Source organism: Canis aureus, chromosome 1, assembly GCF_053574225.1.
Source record: "Canis aureus isolate CA01 chromosome 1, VMU_Caureus_v.1.0, whole genome shotgun sequence".
NCBI lineage: Eukaryota > Metazoa > Chordata > Mammalia > Carnivora > Canidae > Canis > Canis aureus.
In genome coordinates, this window is record NC_135611.1 from 42,811,044 (window position 1) to 42,823,534 (window position 12,491).

General features: G+C 38.5%; 1 protein-coding gene across 3 annotated transcripts in view; it reads left to right on the forward strand.

Annotated features, from left to right (window-relative positions):
• The window catches only part of ESR1 (estrogen receptor 1), a 277,313-nt gene that overhangs the window by 197,196 nt on the left and 67,626 nt on the right, over positions 1-12,491 (forward strand). For all 3 annotated transcript variants that reach the window (XM_077896962.1, XM_077896968.1, XM_077896956.1), the window contains exon 6: positions 1,589-1,727. In XM_077896962.1, the coding sequence (XP_077753088.1) occupies positions 1,589-1,727 (139 nt within the window). The remainder of the gene's footprint in view (positions 1-1,588; positions 1,728-12,491) is intronic.

Consider the following 12,491-nt stretch of genomic DNA (forward strand, 5'->3'; position numbering starts at 1 on the left):
AACAGTGGGACTATAGAAAAGAGAGGAAGAGTTTTAGTGTTACTTCGAAGATAGAATTGATGAGTTTGATTAGGGGATGATGACTGCAAGGGGGGGGCATAGACTCTGAGATCTTTCTCTAGTTGGGGTTTTTCGATGTGGATAGTCACTTATTTAGTGGTAATAATGGCCCATCCATGTATCAGAAATGATGAGCTAATTGTTTAGTGCTGATCCTGTGGTAGTTTCAAGACCCCCAAAGGGAAAGATACAGTAGGCAACCATTCATCCTTGACTGCTTTGAGAAATAAATTTATGTTTTGGCTTTTTATAAACATAACCATATGTAGCTAATAATAGTATAAATTAGTGAGAATGAATAAAGGAGAGGACACAGGAAAAGGGATTTCTAGAACCAGTCTCATGGATGACTGAGAACAAAGAGTTGAAAGCAGAGGGAGAGAGGAAGGATATAGCCTGTGATATGACTGGGAGCTGATTTGGAAAGCAGCAAGATTTATGGTCATCTTGTTCATTTAATGCCTGTCACTCTGGCAGATCTTCATTTGTGTGGTTGTATTTATTTAGTTTTTGATTCAAATTCTATAATTAATTGCAGCTCATAAGAGGTGGTCAAGGGCACAGGTTCTGAAGATTATATTCTCATCTCTGATCTTAACAAATGTATAAGCTCTCTGAACATCTGTTTTCTTACCTGTAAAAAGACATCCCCATCAATTTCTACCTCTTAGAGTTATTGTATTAATAAAGATAAGAAAATGTGCAGGAAATACTTAGCATTGCTTCAAGACCATGGTAATGGCTCAGTAAATTGATCTTCCTGTTCTTCTTCCTCTTCCTCCTCACCCTTTCCCCTTCTACTCCTGCTTATTGTTGTTGTTGTTGTTGTTGTTGTTATCATTAGGCATCCACTGTATTGTTAGTGTTGATTTGGAAAAGCTTTCATCTCCCATTAAGGCCTTTGGCAAACAAGGACACATTAGTGTTTATTACCAGAAGTATTTACGATGTCACTTTATTCATCTGATTCATTTTCTCCCAAGATATTTATTTACACGTACTGTTTCATTAGCCTTTCTTTTACACAGTGTGAAAAAAAAGAGCATGGCTTAGTGATGAAGCAAATAAATAGAAATTTAGTGACTTTGGTCTTGCCCTTGCTCCAATTCCTGTTTGGTTTAAGGCCAGTAGTTTAAATTTCTTGTACGTAAATATATTCAACTGAATCAGAAGTGAAATATAGTAATCACATAGAGCTATTAGAGATGTCTAAGTAAAAAAAGATTTAACAAGTTTTAACATTACTTAAGTACAGAACTTTATAGGATACTAAATAGGTTGTATAAGTTAGTATATTTCTATAGATACAACACTAAGGCACTTAGAAACTTAAATACTACATTAAAGTTCCTTGATATACTAGGTATAAAAAAAGTTACTTGACTTTCCTATTAAGTGTTCTTCCATTACATGTCATACAATGTATTAGAAAACAGACCTCACCAGTTCAAATCCCCAGTTGCATTCATTTCACTAGTAATGATGACTTTTAATTTTAAGTCAGCAAGCTTTTCTTGTCTTGTTTTAGGCTTTGTTGATTTGAGCCTCCATGATCAGGTCCACCTTCTGGAATGTGCTTGGCTAGAGATCCTGATGATTGGACTTGTCTGGCGCTCCATGGAGCATCCAGGGAAGCTCTTCTTTGCTCCTAACTTGCTCCTAGACAGGTAAGTGAACTGGCTGTAGCTTGGGGAAGTACATCTTCTATAATCACCAGTTTATTCCTAAAACTTTTATTCAGTACTCCGTGAAGCACCCAAGAACTTTGTCTGATATGTTTACATTACAAAGGGGTGAATTTGGGAGATGTGGTCTAGAGAAGTTCACGGAAACCTAAGGACAACTTTCTGCTAGATATCTCTAGGATAACATCTGCTAGATGATGCTAGGCCATCAATAATCAAGCATCCTTAGAGGAATTCTGATATATAATTTATATATTATATGTACATATACATATAGAATATGTTTGTATGTATATACACTATGTATGTGTGTATATATGAATCTATATAACTGTGGACTCTAATTTTCTAACTTTGCCTTCATCTTGTGTTACACATATTTTTAAAAAAGCATATCCTCCCTTAACTAAGGTCTCTTTTGACCCATGTATACCCAAACTACAATAGCCTCTTCATTTCCTTCTCCAATTTTCCTATCAGTTAAATGAGGAAATTTGACCAGCATTCTGAAGGCCACTCCAGTTCTATGAATTCATAAAAGATACTTGTTTATTTTCAAAAGTGAAGATATCTGTTTTCAAATATGTTACCTTATTTAATGTATTGTATTTCGGTTGACTTAAAATGTGGGTCCAATTGTTTCCCTTTTGGGGGGATCATTGCTTAGAGGAATAGGATTTAGACATGCTACATCAGTTATCACTGATGGAGTCCTCCTTGGCACCAGTCACTATGTTCAATATTTTATATACCTGATGTCATTTAAACATCATAGCACACCTGAGAAGCTTATCAGTCTCACATGACTAGAAAGAAGCCAAGTTTCATAGTCATTCTGCTACTCGCAAACAGCATCAAACTAGCCAAAGGTGAAACTAAGATTGGAATTCAAAATCTACCTGGCTCAGTACTATCCTGCCTCTGTCCTGTGCTCATGTTCTTCATCCTCTTTCTTGGTCAGTGATGCCTCCTTTGGCTTCCAGGCATACCTCGTATTTGTGGGCCACATAACAATTTGAATGGTAAAGGACCATCTCCTAAGTCTTTCTTGCAAACTTCCTCTGCCTCTGTTCAGCAGTCCGAGCCTGCCAGGTTGCTTGTGATGCATATTCCATATTCCTTTGTTTTGGAGCACCACAACATCTCCTCATCTCTTGTCTCACTCCAGGTTTCCCTACCCCTGGCAAGTCCTCTGGAGCAGAGTCACAGCAAAGTTTAAGTACTGGAGAATTATACAAGTATTGGTTACTGCTTTTCATTTTGTGTTTCATGGCTTTAGAAAAACAGTGATGATACTGCTCAAGAAGCAGATTTTGCTGCTTGTGGAATAGATTCCCATATTAGAGTTTAGCCAAATTTTGGGGGATGACCACTAGTCTTGCTCCTTAGAACTGCACTCACACTGTATTCTGTGTCTTTTAGAGGTTGTCTCTACTGTTCCATTTCCTTTCTTTCCCTTCCCCTTGTTTCTCTTGTCTTACCATTTTCCCCCTTCCACTCCTTTTTGTTGTTGTTGTTTCCTTTGTCTCTTCTTTCTTTCTCTTCTTCTCATCCACCTCTTCCTCTTCCTCCCTGTCCCTTCCTCCTCCTCTTCCTCTGACTTCTTCTTTCTTAATTTTCTTGTGTTACAGTCATGTGGTTCTGTGATTGAGTTATAACAAATTTGCAGACCACATACAATGCTTCCCTGTTACACACTGGAATGTATCTTCAACACTTCATTTTTTTGGATGTTCCTAACTGATCTTCTCCATGATGCCCCGTTTCATTCATATCTTTTTTCTTGGATCCACACGTCCTGAAAAGTCATCATGTCATTGCATGTTAAATATGAAAGGGTTGGGGCACCTGCCTGGCTCAGTTAGTAGAGTGCATGACTCTTGATCTTGGGGTCATGGGTTTGGGTCCCATGGTGGGGGTAGAGTTTACTTAAAATAAATGTGAAACAATTTGTGACCTTACTCCATCTCAAAGAACTCATTTTGTAAAGGAGGTGATGATATAGCCTAGGATTTTGTCAGCTACCTGCTTCTTTTTTTTTTTTTTTTTTAAGATTTTATTTATTTATTCATGACAGACACACAGAGAGAGAGAGAGGCAGAGACATAGGCAGAGAGAGAAGCAGGCTCCATTCAGGGAGCCTGACGCGGGACTCGATCCCGGGTCTCTAGGATCACACCCCAGGCTGAAGGCGGCGTTAAACCTCTGGGGCACCAGGGCTGCCCCAACTACCTGCTTCTCTTTCTTTTCCATGCATTCTCATTGTGGTTAATGCTCTCTCAAATTTCTTACTGCAGTATGAATGAATGAAAGTTCTCATCTCCCTCTGTTCCTTCAATTCCAGATTGGAAGTTCTCGCTTCCCCTAAACCAAGATTTCTCAACTTCTGCACTACCAACATTTTTAGCGGGTTCATTCTTTCCCATAGTGACCATCCTGTACATTTTAGGTTGTTTAACAGCATCCTTGGACCCTACCTCCTAGAGGCTCATAACACTCCCTCTCCCCAGTGATCACAACCTCAGATGTCTCTAGACATTTCTATACATGCTCTGTGTGTGTGGCAGGAGGGGAGGTGCAATATTGACCCTGATTGAGAACAATTCTTCTAGACTTCTACTTCAGTGCCCTATAAGATCTTCAGATTCACCATATCCCTCACTTGAATGCACTGTCTTCTTTATCTATTTTGTTCTTTTTCTTTATTTTCTGTGTTTGTGACATCAACATTCATATGGGCACTGAAGCTATTAAGATACAGTCGTGATCCTGATGCTTCCTGGCTCACCTTTAGTTGGCTCTTTCTATTCCTTAAAAGAAACTGTCTAGACTTCTTATCTTGATAATCATGACTCTCTCTTATGACTCTCTAAACAAACATCTGCAGAGACAGTCAGATGCTATGAATGAGGAAGGCCAGTGGGTGTGAGTCCAAAAGGCAGTGATGGGGATTAAGTGAATTTAGTGAGCTCTTGTCCAGGCTAAAAATACCCAGTTACTGAATTCAACTCAAGAGGCATAAACATAACTACACACTTCAGGATTTTCATCAAGTTTTTCTCAAAGGTCCTCTGCCTTTAGGATTCCTTGTCAGCAACTTATCCATTCTTTCTGGTGCATTTCACATGTACTCTTCCATTAAACCCTTCACACTCGCTCCTCAGCAGGTGAAGAGGATCTTTCCTTGGCCTCTGTTCTTGTGTGTGGTCTGCTCCCAGTCCCATTCCACCATGTATACACTGATTGTGTGTCTTCTTTTCCTCACCAACTCATAGGCTTCCTGTGGGCAGGAACCAGAGCTTGTTCATATTTTTGTTTTCTCCAACGTACAAAGTCTTCTATAATGCTCAGTAAGTGTTTGTTAATTTCACTGGCTGAGGTCACCCTGGTGGCTAGTGGTAGTCTGTAAAGTCTACATCTTCTGATGGGCATTTCAGCTACTCTTGGCATCGAAGTTCTCTCACTCCTTATTCATTGCTGCTCATCAATTTCTGGCTTGGTCCCTTAAAGATTTTGCAGAAATTAAAATCTGTCTGTTCTGAGAGGATTTTTGCAATTACTAAATGCGTTTGGCTTATGCTTACCCTTCTGCTTATACTCCACCAACCCGTTCTGCAGCTTCTGAATTCCAAACAAGGATAGCCTAATTCTTATTTTTTCCCATAACTAGACCCACTATTGAGTAAACTTCTCAAGATCTTAATGCATTTAAGGACACTCAGGGGCAGCCCGGTGGCTCAGCGGTTTAGCACCACCTTCAGCCCAGGGCGTGATCCTAGAGACCCAGGATCGAGTCCCACGTCAGGCTCCTTGCATGGAGCCTGCTTCTCCCTCTGCCTGTCTCTCTCTCTCTCTCTCTCTCTGTCTCTCTCTCTCTGTGTCTCTGATAAAAAAATGAAAAACCTTAAAAAAAAAAGACACTCAGGTACGTTTTAGTAATTAGAAAAGTACATTAAAAAGTGTAAATTATACAAATAATATAGAATACAAAAAATAAAATTTGATCTATGATACAAAATTCTCTACACTTTCCTAATTAGCATGCACCCAAATATTAGGACATTTCAATATTATTAAATTACCCCTTATATTGGAGGGATGGATCCCTTTGATGGCACTGAGCTATGCATAACAAATATGTGATCTGGGCAGTGATTTAGTATTGCCTTTGGCCCAGGGTGTGATCCTGGAGACCTGGAATCGAGTCCCATGTCGGGCTCCCTGCATGGAGCCGGCTTCTCCCTCTGCCTGTGTCTCTGCCTCTCTCTTTCTCTCTCTCTCTCTTTCTGTGTCTCTCGTAGATAAATAAATAAAATCTTAAAAAACAAAAAACAAAAACAAATATGTGATCAGCAGCCCATTTGAAGTTCCAGATACCTGCAAGATGGTTTTGAGTGATAGCAGAGAACGCTGTTGATGTTTTCACCATTCAGGCTCCTAACCCTTTTGATAACATTCAACTCTCTAATTAGCATAAATCACTCTGCTCTCCTTGTTGCTCTTTTTCCATCAGAGTGTACACAGTACACATTTTTTTTGGTAACAAACTGTAGAAATCCCTGTTTCAAAGCTAACTGACCGCTGCTGGTAAGCTCAAATGAGCATTAGCTTCCTTTTTTAAATTTTAGCTCAGGCTTGGTGACACAACCTTTGAAAAGTCAGCCACTTCCATAGGCTGTTTACTTTTACATAGAAACAGGGAAAAAGGAAAGCCAGGAATCCCACGTAGTCCCATCACCCATGGATTACCAAGGTTGCTAACTGGAGACAGGGTTTATCTGTGATTGATTGCAATGCTGTCCCATGCTCTCAAACCTTGTGCCTTGCAAGGCCATCAGGAGGATAAAATTTGCCCCAGTCTTTCCTTGTAATTACTCAGATGTCAGTGCTGGTAAATGGGGTTTAGTAATTACAGGAATATAAAAACCTGCTGGGTTGCCATCCCACATTTGTGAACAGAGGACATATTTCCTATCTTGAGTCTACTTAAAAAGAGTTATTGCTTGATTTACTCCCTGATGACAACCCATGATATCTTGATTCTGGTAGTTCAGAGCCTTCCTGGTAGTCATATGCTCGAAGGCTAATTTTACCCTTGGCGTGCTTAGCCTACCCACACTTTCCAGCTCTTCCCTGTGTCCTGCAGCAGTGAGTTCCAAGCACTTAATGCAGTCATCTCTTCCTGCGAAAACCGAGAAATAAAGGTTATTATAAGGTATAAATAAAGAACCCAGTAATTTCTCGTGCTGTGTGTGTGTGTGTGTGTGTGTGTGTGTTTTACAAGAGGAAAGTTAAAGATAATAAGAATGCCTGTGAAAGTAATCAGGAAATGGAGAGAACTATTTTCCATTCTAGCACCTAATCCTCTGGTGTGTTTTGGCACCAGAAAACACAAAATATGTCCTCTGTGTCAACTAGGAATGCGTCTCTTCGTTTAGTCCTGCTTGAGTGCTCGCCTTGGAAAAATATAGACTGAAAACAGAAGCAAAAATGTTCAACATAGATCATTTCTGGTGGGGTCTCTTTGTTCTTACAGGAGTACAGTTTACTATCGCTGGAAGGCAGATGTAATGTTAGAGGAAACAATGTAAATTGTGTGTTTGGTAAGACTATATCCAGTTTCTAAGGGACAGTCTAATTCTGTTTTGCTGGCGCCATCAGCGCTAACAAATTCTGAGAAATATTTGCGGATTTCTCAGTGAAGCCAAAGCACTCTGTTTTGAGTCCTGTTCACTCTCAGAGAAACAACCGTTCATCCACTTGAAAAGCAGGGCTTAATTCGACAAGCAGAATATTCCCTTCACCAAGTGTCTGTCCAGAGGGTTGTTGATCTAGCTCTTTCCTTTGCTCCTGTATCAGGAGGCTCTGCCTGTAGGAAATAGTATTGAAGAGCAGAAAGTTCTCCTTGTAGGCATGGAATAGGAATAAGTTCTCTTCCTTAAGAGAAAAACAGGTTGCCGTACAAGAGAGAACATTTGGCCTCTTCTACTAAATAGCAGACTGTTTCCAGATGATACATTCATTTCAAATGGAAAAGTCATTTTCTAGAAGCAAGAACATTCTCAATTTAGCTTGTTTACTGTAAATATTTCAGAAAAAAACATGTAAATAAAAACATGCACGTAAAACAATGTTTCCAGCAACAACTTTACTGGCTTAAAAAAAAAAATCGCCTCCCACACCCCCCTGTGTAAGGCTTGATTTAAATTCTTGGCAGATATTTTACTTGGAAGAGTAAATTAATAAAGTTCTGAAATAAGTTGATGAATTCAGAATGTAATCTGTCCAAAGGTTTCCTGGGTATGAAGAGGGACCCCTCCAAATAGTCTGTTTTCAGATTTCTCCTCTCTGAAAAATGTGTGCTGCATGAAAGGAGGGCATTGTGGTAGTTGGGGAAGCAGGTGCAGTATTGGGGAGGGGAGGGACGAGTGATCCGCCCATCAGAAAAGTCAGTCCTGGACAGTTTTCATCACTCTGGTAGTTCCACTGGATTCCCTCTATAACTTTCTAGGTGTGCTTTGGTTTGCATACCCATTTGCTTCATTCATATCTCAAGAAATGTGTTCATAACCTTTTTTTACTCTAAAGAATTGAATAAAAAAAGGAAGAAAAAGGAAGACAACATTTATTAAGCTTCTTTAAAGTGTACAGTACTGGGGTGGGCTGTTTTCTATGCTACATCTTATTAATTGTATGAGAATACAGGTAAAAGGATTTATATTCTGACCCTGGATCAATTGGTTCTTTCTAGTTCTGAGTCCTTAATTACTCAACAGTGGATGCCAATTGACTGATTTGTAAAAGTCTTTCATTTAGCATTCTGACAAATCCTGGGAATATGAAATTGTAAACAGTACAGGAGAAAAATTGAGGCCAAAAAAAAAAGGGAGAAATTAGCAACTTGCCATTATTACTGCTTACTTGTGATTGAAAAGGAATCAAAATATTTATTGGACTAAAAACCAATAGCATTATATACTTTAAATGGGCTAATTACATTATATGTGAGTTATATCTCATGAAAGATATTAAACATACACATATTGAAATTTCAAGAGAAGTCATTTTGACCATCATGTCATAAAAGCATTTGTAGAGGTTCTACTGAAAAAAGTAAAAACAAAAAACAAAAAACAAAACCTAAACATTGAAACCAAGGTTTCTACTTAAAAACAAAAGTAATTAAGTAGCACTATATTATAAACCTTGCTAAGCCACAAGTCTTTAACTTCTCAAGAGGCATAAGCCTGTAAATAGTAAGAATCCACTCAATGTAAAATTGCCCCAGAGGAAAAGGCATAATTCCAACCAAAGAATTAATCCTGTGTTGGAGGTTAATTTGACTTCTTACAGTTTTACATACCATATTATTTTTGTATTTACCATTTATTATTAACAATTAAACATCAGCTTAATTGACTTAAATATAATCAAAATAGTATTTTTGATAGTTTAATTTTTAAGTATCTTAATATTACATAAGTTATACATGCTTCACAGGGATAATCAGTAATCCCCTTCAGATCTGCTTTCATCAAGGTACCTCTCCATAGTCGGGGTCAGAAAGATTCTCATTAATTTTAATGTGTCCCATTAAAATCTAATGATAAAGGAAGGCAACTAACTTCAAGTCTGTGTTATTAGGATTCAGTGTAAATCAACTCAATAGATATTTATGGAGTACCACCATATCTGTGAGGTTCTGCAGGATACTGGAGGATATGAAAACAAGATGTGTAAGAAGCAAACTTATCCTCAGGGAATTTCCTGTCTAGTGGTAGAGTGATATTAATATACAATCAATGGTGGTATACAATTGGTATACAAATGAATGCAAGTAAAAGCAAGACATAAGTGGGTCCCCATCCCACTTCATTCATGTGTAGTGTATTTTCCTCCATCAATTTCTAATGGCTATAGATTCTGAGTAAAAAATCACTCCTTGGTTTACATTCGCATTTATATGCTTTTTCACTCTTGACATTCCCATGTTGGCATAAATATACTTACTATACATTTATTTAACCTAAAAGTATACTCTAATATAGATAACCCTAAAGGTGAGATCATTCCATGTGTTGGTCCTTTTGGAGCTGCCGGGAGGGCAGCAAGAGTTTTTGGCAAAGACTTATCAAGATCGACAATCACAGATTATGCATCATTGAAACATTACTTTTGTCAAGGTATTAGTACTGCTTGGATATTTTCCTGTTGATGACAGCTTTTAATTTTATGAGTGCATTGAGGTTTGGCTTCAGGATAAATAAAATTACTATGTTTGTTTCCATTTCCTAGTAAAAGTCAAAATTGTCTTTATTGTTAGCATCACAGTTATATGACCTTATACTCAATGATTAAGTTCCTTTGTGTGTGTGTGTGTGTGTGTGTGTGTGTGTGTTATTGACTTCTCCTTGTGGGCTCCTAATACAGAGAATAAGGATGAAGTTTCTGTTCTGATGCTTCTAGTGGCATTTTAAGTCATTAAATATTGTTATTTGTTATTTTACCTGTACTTTCATTTTATCAAATGGAAAAGAGATGTAAAAAAGCACTCCATTGGTATTTTCTTTGCTTTTATACCATAGTAGAGAATCCGTTTCTTAATGTGTTTACATGATTTACCGCTCTTCACTGCCACTAACTCCAAGATCCATCAAGACTTTATCATTGGAAAGTAATATGCAACAAACATGTTATGATCCTAAAGAAAGGTTACTTACTGCCTACCCCTGGGAGGAAAAGGGCTTCTCCTGTACCTTCCAGGTTTGGTCAGGATGAGCAGTTGAGGCTGCAGCTAGATTCACTTCAGCCTCTGAGGAGAGCAGAGACTCAGCAAACCCTTACTTCAGTATGGGCGTGTTAGAGAACGCCCAGATGAAGAGGTTTTCAAGATCTGTGGCCTTGGCCGTTGAAGTTGATGGCAGTGCTATGGACAGGAATTAGGAAGACAGGGGAAAGAGTAGGTAGTGGGAAAGCTGATTAGCTTTTCATTATGCACATTGAGTTTCAGGTGCAGGGAGGCTATCCTGAAGATTGTGTTCAGCAGAAAGTTGAATATCAGAAGAAAGATGGAGATAGAAAAATCGAGTCATCTCCATAGTTAAAAATGTGGAATGAATATGAGAAGCAGGCAAGAGAGTGGAGAAGGAGATGTCTGAAGGACTGAGGAAAGACCTCTTAAAAGGCTGATCTTTAGGAGTTCTAAGTAGAAGAGAATCCCTGCCTGCCAGCCTGGGGCCAAGGCCAAGTTGTTTGAGAACAGAAGCACAGTCTCTGATTCCAAGGGCAGTAGGATTGGGGGTGGTGGTGGTGCCCGGGGTTCACAAGCATAGATGGCTTTCAAAAGGAAGGATGGTGAATTATGCTAAACACTACAGAGATGTATGTAGGAGCAAAAGGAAGAGACTAAGCATTTGTTAATTAGGGATCACAGTTGTCCCTAAAGAGGACATTTTTAAAGAAATAGGAAAATAACAACAGCTGGATTATCAATGTGTTAAATGAAAGTATAACGTATAGAAGAGAAAATAGGCGAAAAAAATAGGGAAAGGAAATGTAAACTAGCTTTTTGAAATGTTTGGTGGTAAAAAGCCATGGAGCTGTAGTTCTTGATAGCAGCAGCATCAGGGAGAGCTGCTGTCTGAGCTCCATCAAGTCATATCCCACAAGAATTTTTTAGTGGTATGACATTATGAGCTCGTGGAGTTTTGTTTATCCAGTGTGTATCAATTAGTTTATTATCCTTTAGTACTTCAATCATCCCATCTGTGGCTAACAGAGCTCCTTCATGTGACTTTTGTGTCATTTTGGCCTAAGCCATTCATCCTTAATGCCTCCTTGAACATGTTCCAACCTTGTATTGTAAATTCCCTGCCCCAGAAGTGGAACCAATCATTTCTACAAGGAGTGCTCATTTGTTTCATAGAAGTTGGTATTTATTTATTTTATTCTTTATTTTTTTAAGGATTTTATTTATTTATTCATGAGAGACACAGAGAGAGAGAGAAAGAGAGAGAGAGGCAGAGACACAGGCCGAGGGAGAAGCAGGCTTCATGGAGGGAGCCTGATGAGGGATTCGATCCTGGGTCTCCAGGATCAGGCCCTGGGCTGAAGGTGGCGCTAAACCACTGAGCCACCCGGGCTGCCCAGAAGTTGGTATTTACAACTCAGTCTTGGCACTTGGTGTGTTCACTATGTTTGAGTTCACATCACTTCTAGGCCTTTTCAATGGATAAATTAGGATATAAGCACCTTTGAAACTATATATATCCCCACTTCATACATGAAAGTAATTATTATATATAATATTCTGCATATTGCTTTGGAGGTTATGGCATGTGTGTATATAAAGAGCTTCTTTATTCCTTTTCATGGTTATTTTATATTTCTTTGTGTGGAATCCCCTATGGGATGGAATGTAGGTTCTTTCCAGTTTATGCTATAAACAACAAAAAAGGCCACAATAAATAACTTTGTGAATAAGTCATCTGTATTTGTAATAGAGTCTTAGAAGTGAGATTATTGGGTCAAGAGATATATGCATATACATCACTGGTCATCAGAGAAATGTAAATCAAAACTGTAATGAGATATTGACTCCCACCTGTTGGAATGGCTAAAATCGACAACACAAGAAATAATAAATGCTGGTGAGAATGTGGAGAAAAGGGAAGACTTATATACTGTTGGTGGGAATGCAAATTGGCATAGCCATTGTTGAAAAAGTATGAAAGTTCTTCAAAAAAT